General features: G+C 43.1%; 1 protein-coding gene across 5 annotated transcripts in view; it reads left to right on the top strand.

The window, feature by feature from the left end:
* Positions 1 to 18355, top strand: part of nipbl (NIPBL cohesin loading factor) — a 205200-nt gene that overhangs the window by 89395 nt on the left and 97450 nt on the right. For 4 of the 5 annotated variants that reach the window (XM_062972485.1, XM_008116105.3, XM_008116107.3 and 1 more), the window contains 5 exons: positions 3458 to 3601; positions 13160 to 13325; positions 14952 to 15082; positions 16526 to 16625; positions 17815 to 17966. In XM_062972485.1, coding sequence (XP_062828555.1) covers positions 3538 to 3601; positions 13160 to 13325; positions 14952 to 15082; positions 16526 to 16625; positions 17815 to 17966 — 613 coding nt within the window. In that variant the 5' untranslated portion in view covers positions 3458 to 3537. The remainder of the gene's footprint in view (positions 1 to 3457; positions 3602 to 13159; positions 13326 to 14951; positions 15083 to 16525; positions 16626 to 17814; positions 17967 to 18355) is intronic. The other variant, XM_062972486.1, reaches the window with a different exon arrangement.

The raw sequence follows: 18355 nt of genomic DNA, 5'->3' as shown, positions 1-18355 counted from the left end.
AACAAGCTGTCTGGCCTTGACGAAACGGAACCTTTAGATCGAGCTGGTTGTTTGGAATTCAGGGTTCGCAGAAGTGTTAGAATAGCAAACAAGAGGGAGATCAGAGGACAAAGAAATGTTTTCATGCTATGCAAGGGGTATTAAAAGAGTGTGCTGAGAGAGAAACCTTTGTCGAAGCAACTTCTCGTTCGAGTCAAGAAGCAAGCTCTTGCTCTCCTGGATTATCTTGCAGCCTTTGTGTGTTCATGTTCATGGGACTTTGTCATTCATTAATGGAACCTTGTTTTATGCTTAATGATTTCTTGGATTATTCTTTATTGCCTTGTTTTGCAACAATCTTTTGAAACTTTACTTTTGCTTTTTAAGAACTATTTATTTCCTATTTCTTAATAAACTACAAAAGACTTCAATCTGTGTGCAGCCTGGTGTATTTAGCACTACTATATTTATATTCTGTGTATATATCTATACACATAATAAAAGTGAAAATCTGTATGTGTATATGTGGCGGAGGTGTACATTTACACAGACAGCCTCAGGCCTCCACAAATTGCTTTAACCCACAGTGCTGGGGAGCTACCAAAGCACTCCTTCCAGGGACATTGCAAGTTACAGCGAGCATCCCAAGGCTCCTTTCACTTGCGTGAACCCGCCCACTGCCTTTCCCTTAACCCTTTCCTATTCCTTTCTATGGTACACAGCAACTGAACTTACTAGAGTTTGGGAAGAATTCACCATGATTTATTGGTGTTGTCAGGACTGGGATGTATAGTTCACCTGCAATTAAGAGCACTCAAAACCCCATAATGATGGACTTGGAACTAACTTGGTACACAGACTCAACATGGCCAACTTTGCATACTGGCGGGGTTTCGGGGTGATTGACCTTGACAGCCAGGAGTTATAGTTCACCCGTATTCAGAGAACTCTGAACCCATTTTATGACGGATGTGGACCACACTTGGCAAACAAATTCAACATGGCCAACTGAGAATGCTGGTGGACTTTGTGGGTGATTGACCTTTAACTCTGGGGTTTATAGTTCTCCTGTATTCTACAAGCCCTCTGAACCCCATTAATAACAGATCTGGACCAAACTTGGCACACAGACACAACATGGACAAGTTGTAGTTCACTTTGATCAAGAAAGCACTGAACCCAGCCAATGACAAATCTGGACCAAACTTGGTACACAGACCTGACATGGCCTGCTATGCATACAGGCAGGATTTGGGGGAGATTGACCCACAATTCTGGGAATTGTAGTTCACCCCCATCATCATGTATTTTCTAATGGGAGCATTCTTAAAAAACAAAATCAAAGACTGTCTTTTCTCTAATAAATAGTGTTACTAATTAACTAAATTATATTACCTAACACCCCAAAACAAACAATGCCTTTTTCAAATTACTTACACACTGCCGGGTATCCAAGCTAGTATAATATATAATATGATAAATAAACATTTATTAGGGCTCCACGATAAACTTTTGCTTCGAAAGGGGGTCCATGGCTGAAAAAGTTTGAGAATTCCTGGTCTAAGGTATTGTAAGTGGTGCTGGACATTAATGCATTTCAGGCTTATGGCTTTGCTGGCTTCATTCAAGAAGTGTATATCTTTTGGAGCAAAAATCCCTGAGGGATAGCCACTCTTAAGTGCAAGTTGTTCAGTGTATGGTTCTGTTGTCATTCTGTCCCATAAGGTCGTGGTTGAGGTTAAGTTTCTCATCTAAGTTTTTGACTGGATCTTGATGTCTATGACACTTGAATTAAAGACCAAACAGCTTAGAATGCTGTTCCCCCTTATAACCAAGATGATTGCAAAGATCCCAAAACACAGGGCTAGATTCATACTGCTAATTCTGGTGCCTAGTGGTTTGCCTGTTTGCTGTATCTCTTCCAGGGTCAGTATCAAAAGGTTCCATTGCACCCCAGATCTCCTTAATCATCTATGTGGGGAAATTGAGAAATCAAGACCTGTAGAGTATCAACCGCATAGCCTGGAGGGTTGACTTGTGAAACCTCTTTCTGCTTCTGTAACTATCTACTTTGCATTTGTATGATTATAAGTGGGCCAAATTCTTTGGATTCTTCTAGCTTAGGAACTGTCGCCAAAGGGTTAATAATACTTTATTTGTACCCCACCCTATCTCCCCAAGGAGACTCAAGGTGTTTTCCAACAAAAATAACAAAATGGCATATTCAATGTCAAAAGCAGACAATGATAAATCAAAACATTTCTAAAAGTATATAAAAATCTACACTGACCTGTGGTTGAAGCCACTACTCAATGGAGCTTGGAGCTGGTCCTTTCTCAACTGTTGAGAGACCATTTGAGCTTAAGGCATCATTTGACCTATGACTACTCACCTGGAAATCAGCATTTCTTGTTGCAGTCACTTTACCTAGAAGGGCTAGTTAGCTCTATGCCTTTTAAGTGAATCAACCCATTTCAATAGGGACAAGGTTCTCCTTAGGCCAAACATCTTCTGAAGATCATGTCTGCCTTCGATCTGAATCAAGATATCATTCTTTTAACATTCCTACAAAATCCTGCCACTGACATATTTATTTATTTATATACTGCTCTTCTCCCCCAGGAGGACCCACCTGTCAGCTTTTCAAGTGGTCATCTGTGAATTCACACAGCTCCACCCACCCTCCCCTTAACATATCCTGCCTCTCTAGATCTTTATCTTCACCTTTGGTGTCCTGGGAATTTTGGAGTTAGTCAGGAAAAATGCTGGAATAATGCACAGCGAGTGGGTAGGGATCCTGCCAAAACTAATAGCTCTAGAAGGTTGCAAGATGCAGGCAATCCAATTGTGAATTCACAGGTGACCACTGGAAGACCAGTAGTTATAGATAAATAACCTGTCATTCATTTGTTTGCAGAGTGTGCTGTTGTAGCAGCCAATCAGAGTGAATGCTTGTTGCAGAAACATGCTTTAAATCTTGGAACTTTAATCTTTAAATTTGGTTTATGTCAGTAACAATTTACTTTTTTTACTGTCTCAAATCATTAGCCTAACATGTACAGATGATTAAAAAACAATTTCTGGTGTTTCTTTTCATCTGATACTTCTTTGAATGTTATATTACATCTTCTGCATAGTTCACTTGTTGCATGCAAAAGTTCACGCAAGTAATGCAAGAATTATTTCTGCAGTGTAACTGTGGTCTAATATGCCATGCGCCCTCTTGTGGACAAATTTAGATTGTATGTGTAATAATAGCAAAAAAAATTGCTTACTTAAAGTGTTAAGAACATGTGTTTGTTTGTCTACATGATTGCTGCTTGTTTGTCCTGTATTGATGAAATGAATAAACTTTCTAATTATTTTTACTATAACAATATTTCAATATAATAAACACAGTTCAAATAAAAAAAAACTTGTGCTACATAGGGTTTTTTTGTAGACTTTGAAAAGTGTTGTCTTTCTTTTATCATTCCAGTGCTTGGGAGATGGGAAGTAATGATAGTTGGCACCCGAACTGAAATCTGTGTGTAGGCAGTACCGTCCCAGCACTTCAGGATGAATGGGGATATGCCTCATGTTCCCATCACGACTCTTGCAGGGATTGCTAGTCTCACAGACCGTAAGTATTATTTTTAAAATGATAGATCAATTAAAATATTTTTTAAAATTTTGTAACAATATCCTTTTGGGAATTCTCTCTTCTTTTTGCATATGTTATCAGACATAATAATAAATGGACTGTGTGTGTCTCTTAAATAAAATACCTTTGGGCTATGAGAAACCTAGTTCCTGACAGAAAGAAAAACCTTGTCAACTTTATGAAGAGAAAGCCAGTTGGAACTCTGTAGATAACCTGAATCCTTCTGCACAACAAACAACTTGGTTTTTCTTATATAGAAGAGGGAATTACTGTTGTCCGCAGCAGCACGTTGCTGTTTCACTTATAGACTATGCTTATGTGTGCATACACATCTGTACTTGAACAGGTCTTTTATATTGTTTATCTCCCAGTCATGAAAAGCAGGGAAGTGAAATAGCTTTAAAATACCTTTAGGTGGAATTGTGCTGGAAGCTTAAATATGAAAACTAGTGTTCAGTCTGGAAAAATTATAAAATTAAATAATCAAATTGTTTAGAATGTAAATATGCTGTGGTCTGAACGTTTTGGCAGGTATTGGTAATCACTTTCAGCGTTGCGGACACTGTCCATTGACATGCTGTTAATCGTGGCAGAGTGGGTGAAGGTGTCACGACCCAGGCGGCAGAGGCACCAATAACCATACACAGAGGCCAGAATCTAACTAATATCTTTATTGAAGGAATATATAAAGTTAATAAAAACAAGTATAGAAAATAGTCCAGAATTAGACCCTTCAGGAAAGGTCAGAATTAGTCCAAAAAAGCAATGTCCAATAAGAAATATTAAGGTCCAAAGTTGTAATCCAATAACCGAAACACTCACTTTGCCAAGCAAAGTGAGGGGAGATGACAAGGTCCTTAGTCCATAAAACTTGAGCGTGGCTAGGAAATAACTTGATACTTGAAACAAGGCTTGAACGTGGAACAAGGTAACTAAGAACAAGAACAAGGTCCGTGGAATAACTTGGTAAAATCCGTGAAACAAGGCAAGGATTAGTCCTGGGAAACAAGGCAAAGTCCGTAGGTAAACAAAGGCTGGGAAGCAAGGCGAAGGCTGGATAGCAAGGCAAGGCTTGAGCTGAAGCGAGGCTTGAATCGGAGCGCGCTGTCCAGACACAACTCGCTCCGTAGGCTGACGAATTGACTCCGCGAAGTTGCTACGCGGGCAAAACACCTATATAGAGTCCAACTTTCTCACCAAAGCGGTTCTCTGGGAATCAGAAACGAAAGCTAAACTCTGAGACCAGATGTTAAACTCCTTAAAGATTCTCACGAGAACCAATGTTAATTGGCAACATTCTTAGCTGCTATCCTCGCACTCCTGCGCGAAGCTGAATCCAAACTTCTCTGTTGTTTACAAAACTCCCGGCGCAAGAACACGGGAGAAGTAGGCTCTGGGGTTGTTTGACATACTTCTGGGGCACAACTTTCTTGCAGGTGCAAGGTTTCCAGATCTGCCTGGGAAGGATCTGGCTGAGAGGAATCCAGTTCAGACTGGGAAGGTAAAAAACCCAAGTTTTCATCTTCATCAGGGATTACAATGTCCTGAGCAGGACTACAAGGCCCATGGTTCATCACACTATCCCCCTCCTCAGGGCCCCTCCCAAACTGGGGTCCTCTCCCCGAGGCGCGAGGTCGCGGTTTGGTGGGATAGGTCAGATGGAAGCGACGGGTTAGATCAGGAGCATGGACTGTGGAGGCGTCTTCCCAAGAGCGTTCCTCAGGCCCAAAACCCACCCAGTCAATGAGATATTGTAGGCGGCGGCGATGAAAGCGAGAATCCAAAATGTCCTCAACCTCGAACTCCTCCTCCCCATTCATCAAAACAGGAGGGGGGGCCGGTTGGTCTGTATCAGGACGCACACCATCCGCCGGAAGGAGCAGGGAACGGTGAAACACTGGGTGAATGCGCATTGAACGCGGAAGTTGGAGTTTGAAAGTCACGGGGTTTAATTGCGCCACCACTGGATAGGGGCCAATGAAGCGGGCATCTAACTTCCGGCATGGGCGGTGGGAGGGCAGAAAGCGAGTGGACAGAAAAACCCGATCTCCTACCTTGATTTCGGGGCCCGGCTGGCGGTGTTTGTCAGCGTGGCGTTTATAGTCCTCCTTGGCTTGGTCCAGTTGCTGGAGCAAAAGTTGTTGCACCGCTGTGAGTTCCTGCAGCCAATCCTCTGCTGCGGGAACTTCTGAAGTTTCAATGACAGGGGGAAAGAAACGTGGATGGAAACCGTAGTTTGCAAAGAACGGCGTTTCTTTTGTAGAAGCTTGAACTCCATTATTGTAGGCAAACTCAGACAGTGGTAACAGAGAAGCCCAATTGTCCTGTTGGTAGTTTACATAACAGCGAAGATACTGCTCCAAAGTGGCATTGGTGCGCTCCGTTTGCCCATCTGTTTGGGGATGATGAGCTGAAGATAAGCGAGAGTCTATGCCCAGTAGTTTTTGTAGTGCCTTCCAAAAACGAGAGGTGAATTGAGATCCACGGTCTGTGACTAAACTCTTGGGCAATCCATGTAGTCTGAAAACATGCTGAAGAAATAGATCCGCAGTTTCTTTGGCCGTGGGGAGGCCTTCGCAGGGAATGAAATGGGCTAACTTGGTGAATAGGTCCACCACCACTAAGATCGTGGTGAATCCACAGGAAGGTGGTAGGTCAGTGATGAAATCCGCGGAAATTATTTCCCATGGGCGAGATGGGGTAGGAAGGGGGTGCAAAAGCCCTGAGGGCTTCTCCCTTCGTATCTTGGAGCGCTGGCATACTGGGCAGGTGTTGACATATTTTTCCACATCCTTGCGGATCTTGGGCCACCAAAAATCTCTTAGGATCAAATGCATGGTTTTAAATAGTCCGAAGTGTCCTGCTGGTTTGCAGTCATGACACAGACGAAGCGCTTTTTCCCTGCCCGGTCCGGGTGGGATATAAACATGATTTCTATAGCAGAGCAGCCCATCTTTAAGCGAAAAGGGAAAATGCAGACCTTGGCGAAGTTGGTCCTGCGCCCAGGCATCTGCTTGCTGACTAGCCCTGATTTCTTGAGCACAGATGGGTCCTGGAGTAGGGGAAGTTGAACCAATGGGACTGGATTTGGTGTTCCCCACTGTGAGCGTGGCAAAGTTCTCAGGTTGTAGCAGTTGGGATTCAAAGGTCTCCCTGCGTCCTGCAGCGTATTCCGGTTTACGTGACAGGGCGTCTGCTTGCTTGGTTTGAGCTGGGGTCACATAATGGATCTGGAAGTTGAAACGTTCAAAGAATAAAGCCCAACGTTGCTGCCTCTGATTTAGTTTGCGGGCAGTTCTTAGATGTTCTAGATTACGATGATCAGTGTGGACTTCAATGGGGAATTTGGCCCCTTCTAGCCAATGTCTCCAAGTTTCAAAGGCTGCCTTTATGGCCAGTAGTTCTTTTTCCCAAATGGTGTAATTCCTCTCTGGTGTGGTTAGTTGACGAGAATAAAAGGCACAGGGGTGGAGGTGATCTCCCACCGGTTGTAAGAGTACAGCCCCAATTGCCACATCAGAGGCGTCCGCTTGCACCACAAAAGGGGTTCCAGGATTTGGGTGCTGTAGAATTGGCTGGGAGGTGAATAGTTTCTTCAGTTGCTGGAACCCTTTCTCTGCTTGATCAGTCCAGCGGAAAGGCTGCTTTCCACGGATGCAGCTAGTGATGGGGTCGGACCAGCGGGCAAAATCTGGAATGAACTTGCGGTAGTAGTTCGCGAACCCCAAGAAACGCTGCACCTCTTTCTTGTTAGTTGGCGCCCGCCATTCCAATACTGCTGAAACTTTGGCTGGATCCATGGAAAGCCCTAGAGGCGAGATGCGGTAGCCAAGGAAATCTACCTCTTGTAGATCAAAAGCGCATTTTTCTAGCTTGGCATAAAGTCCATGATCCCGCAGTCGTTGCAACACCATTTTGACGTGGTTCTCATGTTCTGATTGTGATCTGGAAAACACCAAAAAATCGTCCAGGTAGATTATCAAGAATCTGTCTAGATAGTCCTGAAAAATATCGTTGACAAAATGCTGGAACGTTGCGGGAGCTCCGCATAAACCGAAATTCATAACTCGGGACTCGAATAATCCGAATTTGGTCTGGAAGGCGGTCTTCCACTCGTCCCCTTCTCTGATGCGAACTAGATTATAAGCCCCCCGAAGATCCAGCTTGGTGTAGACCTTGGCTCCTCGAAGTCGGTCCAGTAGATCCGAGATTAAGGGCAGGGGATAGCTGTTCCGCTTGGTGATATTGTTCAATGCTCTGTAGTCCACCACCAAGCGTAATTCCCCTGACTTCTTCTTCACAAACATCACTGGGGAGGCGGCTGGGGATTGAGAGGGTCTGATGAACCCCTTGCGAAGGTTTGTCTCTAAGAATTCCCTGAGAGCTTCTTGCTCTGGTTCAGTCAGGGAGTAGAGATGCCCTCGCGGGATCGGGGCCCCCTCCACCAAGTCAATGGCACAGTCATAAGGTCTATGTGGGGGTAATTTTTCGGCTTCTTTCTCATTGAATACATCCCAATACTCGGAGTACTTCTTTGGCAAGGTGATGATGGGCTCGGAGTCTGTGGCATGGCATACCTTGGCTACGAGGCAATGGTTTTGGCAGTACGGTGAAGCAAACTGCAGTTCTCTGTTGGACCAGGAGATGTTAGGGTCGTGGAGTGTCAGCCATGGAATTCCCAAAATCACAGGGAAATGGGGAACCTCGGTAACAAAGAAGGAAATCTCTTCCATATGTTCCCTTATCCACATCCTGGTGGGTTCCGACCACTGGCTTACGGGGCCCGTCTTGAGGGGACGGCCGTCTATGGCTTGCACCACACGGGCATTCTTGAAATCATGATATTGTAATCCCAGAGAGTCGGCATACTCTCTATCGATGAAATTGTTGGTAGCTCCAGAGTCTATCATGGCGTGGATCATGACGGGTCCCCTTTTTGCTGACCATAATGTGACCACGAGAAGGAACAGGACCCCGGTTGGCGGCTCTTGGATGGATTTTTTGACCGGGTTGGCGAGCCTCTCTACACCCGGTCGTTGGCTTCCCCCGCCGGCTGTGTGCCAGTCGGCTCAGACGCCTTCGACTCCGTGGAGGACGCCGCCGCAAGACGGGCGGCAGGCTTCCCTTTGGCTGGGCACTCTCTGGCGAAGTGGCCCCCGTTCCCGCAGTACCAGCAGAGGTTCAAGCGTTGACGACGGGCCTTCTCGGCGGCATCTAGTCTGGGACGCACATTGCCCAACTGCATCGGCACCTCCTCGCCTCCTCTGGGGTATGGGGTTGGCGGCGGGGGTCTCCACACCGGACGTGGCTGAACACTGGCGGGAGCGGGGGGTTTTGCCCCGGCTCTACCGCCCTGGCCTCGAACCCATTGTTTCCTGTTGGCAATCATGACTTCAGCCCGTAAACATTGATCAATGAGTGCCTCGAGGGTCTGGGGAGGATCCACCTTGGAGATTTCTTCCAGCATTTCAATGTTGAGACCCTCCCGAAATTGTCCTCTGAGGGCTACATCGTTCCAGCCGGTGTTGTGGGCCAGCACGCGGAACTCGGCTATGTACTGAGACATGGGTCTGTCTCCTTGAAGGAGGCGCCGGAGTTTGTGACCGGCTGCCTCCAAATTGTCCTCGATTCCCCAGGTCTCCTTAAGGTGATCCAAGAAGCGTTGTGCTGAACTTAGGTGGGGGGAGGCTTGATCAAACAGGGCCGTCGCCCAGCTAGCCGCTGGTCCGTCTAGAAGACTGTAGACCCACGCCACCTTGATGTCTTCTTGGGGAAACTCGGCATCACGGGCCTCTAGATAAGCTTGACATTGGCGGCGGAAAACATGAACCTTAGCAGCTTCTCCAGAAAACTTGGTAGGCAACGCCATGGCCGGGAGGCGAACTCCGCGCTCCCTCAACCCTTTTATTTCTCCATCCTGCGCGTTGAGTCTGTCACGGATGCGGTCCACTTCGTCCTTGCTGATGGTGTAGCTGAGCGGCTGTCCAGCCGGCGCGGCTCCGGTAGACATCCTGGCCTCGGTTAGTTGGTGCTTATGGGTGGCGGAGTCAAACTGTCACGACCCAGGCGGCAGAGGCACCAATAACCATACACAGAGGCCAGAATCTAACTAATATCTTTATTGAAGGAATATATAAAGTTAATAAAAACAAGTATAGAAAATAGTCCAGAATTAGACCCTTCAGGAAAGGTCAGAATTAGTCCAAAAAAGCAATGTCCAATAAGAAATATTAAGGTCCAAAGTTGTAATCCAATAACCGAAACACTCACTTTGCCAAGCAAAGTGAGGGGAGATGACAAGGTCCTTAGTCCATAAAACTTGAGCGTGGCTAGGAAATAACTTGATACTTGAAACAAGGCTTGAACGTGGAACAAGGTAACTAAGAACAAGAACAAGGTCCGTGGAATAACTTGGTAAAATCCGTGAAACAAGGCAAGGATTAGTCCTGGGAAACAAGGCAAAGTCCGTAGGTAAACAAAGGCTGGGAAGCAAGGCGAAGGCTGGATAGCAAGGCAAGGCTTGAGCTGAAGCGAGGCTTGAATCGGAGCGCGCTGTCCAGACACAACTCGCTCCGTAGGCTGACGAATTGACTCCGCGAAGTTGCTACGCGGGCAAAACACCTATATAGAGTCCAACTTTCTCACCAAAGCGGTTCTCTGGGAATCAGAAACGAAAGCTAAACTCTGAGACCAGATGTTAAACTCCTTAAAGATTCTCACGAGAACCAATGTTAATTGGCAACATTCTTAGCTGCTATCCTCGCACTCCTGCGCGAAGCTGAATCCAAACTTCTCTGTTGTTTACAAAACTCCCGGCGCAAGAACACGGGAGAAGTAGGCTCTGGGGTTGTTTGACATACTTCTGGGGCACAACTTTCTTGCAGGTGCAAGGTTTCCAGATCTGCCTGGGAAGGATCTGGCTGAGAGGAATCCAGTTCAGACTGGGAAGGTAAAAAACCCAAGTTTTCATCTTCATCAGGGATTACAATGTCCTGAGCAGGACTACAAGGCCCATGGTTCATCACAGAAGGTGGTGGTTAATGCCTCCTTATAAGAAGGCAAAATTCCAGCGGGCCTAAAGGAGGCCTTATAAGAAGGCAACATTCCAGCGGGCCTAAAGGAGGCCATCATAAAACTGCTGTTGAAAAATCCATCACTGGGCCCCACTCAATTAAACAACTTTCTGCCAGTTTCCAATCTCCCCTTTTTGGGCAGAGTCGTGGAACGTGTGGTGGCCTCAAATCTCCAAGTGTTCTTGGAAGAAACAGATTATCTGGATCCAGCACAGTCTGTTACAAAGCCAGGGCTCTGCCAGTACACAGGCAGAAATGAACCAAAACAAGCACCCAGCTTGTGTCAAACAGTTTATTTAAAGCAGCACTTACCGTCTGACTGTTTTCATAGTCCAAATACAAAACTTGAAGATAGCACTCAGCCACAGAATATAAAACAAAGACGGATAGTAAACACCGATGCAGGTTCAGGCAAACACCACAGTCAAATGTCCAGTCCAGTAGTCAAATGCCAAGACCTCAATTATTAAAATCCAAGGAACAAGGGTCTATACTGTAGTCAATAACCAGTCCAGAGATTCAATGTTCCAGGGTTCAAGAGTTCAGGAGACAGGTCAGGATACCGAAAACCCACAAACCTGGGGGGGGGGGGGGGACTAGCAGCATCCACAGCCAAAATAGGACAAATAATTTTTCTCCCAAAGATCAGTCTCCAGACTAGCTCCTTATATCCAGTAAAACCCAGCTGCAACCTATCTTTTGCATGCCTCCACCTTTAATTGCTTTCACCTGTAACTTTTACTTACAGATTACTCGGCCCTTTAGAACTAAGACTTACATTTACCCCTTTCATCACCACTGCTAGACCTGACACCATCAACCACCATCAACTGCAGAACATGATACATGACAAAGTCTGGCTTCAGGCCGGGTCATGGAACTGAAACAGCTTTGGTCACCTTATTAGATAATCTACGCTGGGAACTGGAGAGGGGAAGTGTGTCCCTTTTGGTTCTCTTGGACCTCTCAGCAGCCTTCGATACCATAGACCGCTGTATCCTTCTGGGATGCCTCGCAGGAATGGGTCTTGGAGGCACTGTTTTGCAGTGGTTCCAGTCCTTCCTGGAGGACCGATCCCAGAAGGTGTTGTTGGGGGACATCTGCTCAGTCCCGCAACCATTGTCTTGTAGGGTCCCACAGTGGTCAATACTGTCCCCATGATGTTTAATATTTACATGAGGCCGTTGGGAGAGATCATCCGGAGCTATGGAGTTCGATGTAATCCATATGCAGATGACGTACAACTCTATCACTCCTTTTCACCTGCAGCTAAGGAACTGTTTAGGTCCTGAACTGGTGCTTGGTAACTGTGACAATCTGGATGAGAGCAAACAAATTGAAATTTAATCCAGACAAGGCAGAAGTCCTCCTGGTCAATTGAAAAGCCAAACAGAGTATAGGGTTACAGCCTGTGTTGGGTGGGGTTACACTCCCACTGAATACACAGGTTCACAGCTTGGGAGTGGTCCTGGATTCATTGCTGAGCCTGGAACCCCAGGTTTCAGTGGTGAACAGGGGAGCTTTCACACAATTAAAACTTGTGTTCCAGTTGCGCCTGTACCTTGGGAAGTCAGACTTGGCCACAGTAGTCCACGCTGTTGTTACATTGAGAATAGATTACTGAAACGTGCCCTACATGGGGTTGCCTTTGAAGACTGTTCGGAAGCTTCAAATAGTCCAACAAGAAGCATCCAGATTTCTAATTGGGGCGGCGTACAGGGAGCACACAACTCCCCTGTTACGTCAGCTCCACTGGCTGTCAGTCTGCTACCAAGCACAATTCAAAGTGCTGACTTTAGCCTATGAAGCCCTAAACAGTTCTGGCCCAGCTTACCTATTTGAACATATCTCCCTCTATGAACCTTCATGGAAGTTAAGATTGTCTGGGGAGGCCCTGCCCTCGGTGGGACAAGAGACAGGGCCTTCTCGGTGGCTCGGCTCTGGAACTCTCTCGCTAGTGAGATTAAATCAGTGTCCTCCCTCCTGGCCTTTAGAAAGAAAACAAAAACTTGGTTGTGGTATCAAGCTTTTGGCTGATAATGCAGTACAAGGAATAATTAAGAAATATATGCAATGACAATTGGAATGGCCACAGTATATGATTTTTGGATCATGTAATTTTAATATTTATATTAGGATGTTTTAATGCTTTGTCTTCATTTTTAAATGTTGTTTATGTATGTTTTAATGGTTTTAATTCTTTTATTTTCTTGCTATATGTTAGTGTTTAGTTATTATGATTTTTTTCTATTATATGTATGTTGATGCTGGATTTCTGCCATTAATAATGTTGTAAACTGCCTTGAGTCCAGGTATATAAATATAGTAAATAAATAAATAAATAAATAATCTGCACATCACTGGGCATGCCAGTAGGAGGACTAAGTGTGGGTGTAGGTGTCTTGTATTCTTAGGAGTTATTTTTGTGGAATAATTTTTTTTTTCTTTCTGCTTATAAAAATAGTTTTGAACCAGCTGCCTCTTCCATCACCTTTACCCGCTACTACTACAAAAAGCCTACTCTTCAATGGACGAATTGCAGAGGAGGTGAACTGCCTTTTGGCCTGTAGGGATGAAAATCTGGTTTCACAACTTGTACACAGTCTCAACCAGGTGTCAACAGATCACATGTATGTATTTAAAACCACCTCAGAAATGAATGCCTGAATATGTATTCATGGATGTACAGATAGAAAAGGATTATAGAAGCTTTTGAATTCTTTCAACTTAACATGATTCAGGATTCTGTGATAGATACTTGCATATGGTGTTGTGTTGGTTTGTATAAATAGAGGTACATTTACTTGTGTTGTTTAGTATGGTTCTGAGCCAGATATGAACAATATATTTCAAATTTAGTGCCCTAGAAAATAGTTTCAGAATAAGAAAGGATACTTTAAATGGGCTTAAAAATTTGAATTCTTATAGATTTTAATGCATCAGTCTTTGGACTGATGAGGTTAAGTGTAATGCAAAGCTTGTAAGAGTCTTCATTTAAGTACAACCTGTTAATTTTGTTGGTTTCCTACCTCCTAGATCAGGCCTGCACAATTTCACTCTTTTAAAGGGCCAAAAAAGCCACCCCTTCTGCGGACCACCCCTCCTTCTTATGAAGTCGCGCCCCTTCCCCAGCCTTGTGCCATTTCTATGGGAATGGCTTCTCCTTCACCCGCTTGCACACTTGCCGACGAGAGCTACACAGTCTCCCTCAACAGGCAGGTAGTCCGGCAAAGGGCTTGGGCTTCTCCTTTGATGGTCAGTTCTTTGCATGGGCAGCAAGGGAGAAGCCCAGGTCTGCGCACAGGCCGTAGGTTGTGCAAGCCTGTCCTATATGATAGATAATGATTTTTGGTGCTGGACAGAGCATAAGGGAAGAAATCTGTTACTTAGGAAACAGAAAGAAAAGACCAATCCTAGTGTGAACTCACAATGAGTATGTAGCTTGAGTCACAGTTTTCAGTGTTCTTTTGTTATTTTTATTGCCTCTGAAAATTATTTTCACTTTACAGACTACAATCTTACTATGTTTTAAAAGCTTAATCCAAGTTAGAAAGAGATCGGAATCCCTCTGGTAGTACCCCCTACATTGGAATGAGTGTTAGCTTTGACCCCAGCAATCTTATTGAACATTTTGTAAGGTTCCTGTTCATGGATCTTATAATTAACTAGATGAGCAGTTAAGAGATCTAGTACTAGCAGCAACTAATGTGGTTGTACTTACTGCTAACCAAGAATTCAGTTTGAGAATGAGGGCCCTAAAGATAGTACAGAACTCAAATTATTTTAATAGGAAATCAGGCAAACTGTGAAAAGAATCAAATGGCAAAGCTGCTTAAGCTGTTTTGTTGGATTCCGTGTGTAATTTGCAAGATAGAAAATTTGAGAAATATAAAAGTTTCTCTACAAATTAGATGGTTGTTATTGTTGTGGATATTCCAGATTCACCAAGAATCAGCATTGGTTTTGCTCATGACTTATACATGAGTATATACTGTACTTTTGTATCAAGTGTTTGAATGTGATCCTATAATGAAATGTTTATAGGTGCAAACAACCTGTACACCTCATCTTTAACTGTCACAGAAATGTGAATTGTAACAGGATGCATTTGAGTTAAGAGCAATATGCTTTGTTTTCTAATCATTAATACACAGTTTTCTTGGTAATTCATGATAATTAAATATATATATATATATATATATATATATATATATATATATCCACTAATTCTTATGTGCTTATATTTTTGCTATTAGAGAACTGAAAGATAATCTTGGCAGTGATGATCCTGAAGGTGATATACCAGTTTTGCTGCAGGCTGTCCTGGCAAGGAATCCTAATGTTTTCAGGGAGAAAAGCATGCAAAACAGATATGGGGTACAAAGTGGTGAGAGTTTTTATTCATCTTATTATCATTTCTAAGTAAGATGATACTCAACTATGTTTCTTTTCATTGTGACTCTAAATGAGTTGTGGATACAGCATCAAATTCTAATTGTTTTTCTTTATTACATCAGAAGCTATATATTGGTTACTCATTGTAGGATATAAAGTGATTCACATAGATCAGTGTTTCTCAAACTTTGGTCTTTGAGTCTGTTGGCCAAGCTGGCTATGACTTTTGTGAGCTGAAGTCCAAAACAACTAGAATACCAAAGTTTGGAAACTAAAGTTTCTCCATGCCTCACAACCTCTGAGGATGCCTGCCATAGATGTGGGCGAAACGTCAGGAGAGAATACTTCTGGAACATGGCCATACATACAACAATCCTTTGGAAACTATCGATACAGACTATATCAAAAATTATTTATTTTCATATCAGTGCATCATGCCTAACATGCCTTTGACTCCAATCAGATTTTAAGTAAATATAGAGTCAGTTCCGATTTATCTTGAGCTTTAAATCTTAATCTAATAATGTATCTCATATATGATAAAATAATTGAAGCTGTAGGATTTATGTAAGTGTTGACTTGCCATTTCAGCAGTTCATATGTCTATTCTAGATGGCCTTAGCAATGGGAAATAGGGCACAGTATTTCACATAGGGTTGTAAAGCAGTAGTACAAGTACAATTTACCATCTGTACACAGATATACCATCTGTACACAGATATCTCAGCTTGGTTTAATTTAAATTGTAATAGTTAGAATCCAACATGCATTTAGTTACATCAGAAAGTAAAGGGCAATTTGATCAGTGTTGCTCAGATATAGGCTCTGTTCAGACAAAATCCTATTTGATCAAACATGTTTGGTGGATTATCAACATTGACAGACATATAGCCGTGGCCATTGCTCTGTCTTTGTTGACCGCTACACCGAAGAAGCGGGAGCTTTGAGAAGATGGGGAGTGTCAGAAGATTGGCAACTCTGAATTAAGGCTGTGTGTTAGAAGTTCAAATTGTAGTTAATGCATGTCAATCATTTGATACACTGTTTGAATTAAACAATAGTTTTCTTAAATGAATGAAGGGAAATTGTAGTGGATTAATATTTTAATTCTTAACATCGGTAGCAGTCTGTCCATTTATATTGCTCTGTTAAGATAAGCACATGTGACTATTCATAAAATTGGCAAGAACTGTGGATTAAGTTGCACTGCTGAGAATGAATTTCCTTGTTGCTAAGAATGTTACCGATTTAGCATTTGTCAGTAAGATTTTGTTCAAATGCCCTTTTCATATGTGAAAAAGTCTTGTTCCAGTATTTACAACAGTTTCTTTATATAATAGCTAAGTTGTATTTTGTCATAAAGCTAACGTACTGCAAAAAAAAAATCTTCAAGTAAGCAAATATTTTCATGTAACTTTTCAATCTTTTTTTAAAGGAATGATGATGCCACAGTACAAACTCTCTCAGAACTCCATGCATGGTAGTCCTGCATCTTCCAATTATCAGCAAACCACTATCTCTCATAGCCCTTCTAGGTAAATGTTATTTATAAAATAAGGTTCTTTTTGTTTGCATGTTTCTTTTTAAAATCTCCACAAATGTTGAGCCAGGAAGTGGGAGGATTGCTTGCCATCCCTCTTCCTCCTGCTTACCTGGGCACATTGTTGTCCTCCCTTCCCTCCCCTTACCCTGCTCTGTATTTCCTTCTGGGGAAGGGAGGAGTCTGTGGCCACCTCTCTTTCCCAACCTGGCCAGCAACTGAGCTGAAAGGGGTTGTCAGGTGACAGTTGCACCCCACCTCCGCCAGTAGCCAGAAGGACAGCAAAGGTACTCAGCTGCCCAGCAGAACAGCCACATGACAAGCAGTGTGCAGTCCTAGCCAGACATTGCCTTGGCTCCTCATTGTGGCCCCTCTGCTGTGGAAAGGAGATTGGCTGGGCAGTCTTCAATACTTATTATTTATTTATTATTTATTTTATTTATATACCGCTTTTCTCACCCCTAGGGGGATTCAAAACGGTTCAACAACATAGTAAATGGCAAAGATTCAATGCCTCACAACCATATAACATGGTTATATGGTTGTCTAAAATCAATACATATAACCATAAATTAGCCAATTAAAAGCTATATAAATAATCAGACAAACATAAAACATTTAACACCTGCAATAAGTGAAATAAGTTTATTAATTTTCATCTCTATTTTTTAAATTTTATTACACTTGTATTATGATGAACTGCTTGTCACACAATTCCTTGGCTGTTGTTTGGCTTCCAAGGAACTAAGGGATTGAGTGGGAGCCATGTTGATCATATGGACCTTTGGATTAGAGGCTACTGCCAAAATGTTTACATAGCAGCTCTAGAACATTCTAAATGATGCATTGCGCAGGTACAGAGAGTCCATTTGTATGAACTACAGATGAGCAAGAGTATGTGATATGAAAGATCACTTGAATTTGGAATATCTTTGGAAGCAGTTAAATTAGTTTCAGTTAGATTATTTATTATTTTGGGTTGTATCAGAATATGTTATTGTAGTAGCATAAAGCTTCTTTGGTTCTATTTTTAGGTTATAAAGACTCCTTTTGTGAGTAGAAGAAGCTTTATGTTACTTTGGATGCAAGACAATATATTAATTAACTTAAAGGGGATTGTGTTATTTGAGTACTGAATTGTGTAACATCTGTTCATGTACGCTTTCCTTGGATTTTATTTACAGTAGATTCGTGCCGCCACAAACAAGCTCTGGTAATAGATTTATGGCACCACAAAACAGTCCTGTGCCTAGCCCATATGCTCCTCAAAGCCCTGCAGGATATTTGCCATATTCACACCCTCCAAGTTATACACCTCATCCACAGATGCAGCAAGGTATTTTCAGACTATATGTTAAATTGCTTGATATTGCACTCTGATACACTCTTATATGTTTGTGTCTCTTCGCATAACAGAAATTCATAACATACACTCAGTAGAAATGTGAATGAAGTGATAAGAGATAATAGTGCTAGTAGATAGTACTGGTAACCTCAAGGTTGGACTTCTGCAATGCACTTTACATTGGGCTACTCTTGTACCAAGTCTGGAAACTCCATTGGGTTCAAAATACAACAGCCAAGTTGGTTACGGGAACATCTAGGAGTGAGCATGTTACACCTATCCTAAAGTCACTCCACTGGCTGCCAATTAGTTTCTGAGCAAAGTACAAGGTGTTGGTTTTGACCTTTAAAGTCCTACATAGTTTGAGTCTAGGTTACCTC

Source organism: Anolis carolinensis, chromosome 2 (assembly GCF_035594765.1).
Source record: "Anolis carolinensis isolate JA03-04 chromosome 2, rAnoCar3.1.pri, whole genome shotgun sequence".
NCBI lineage: Eukaryota > Metazoa > Chordata > Lepidosauria > Squamata > Dactyloidae > Anolis > Anolis carolinensis.
This window is presented reverse-complemented; position numbering and strand designations above follow the sequence as displayed.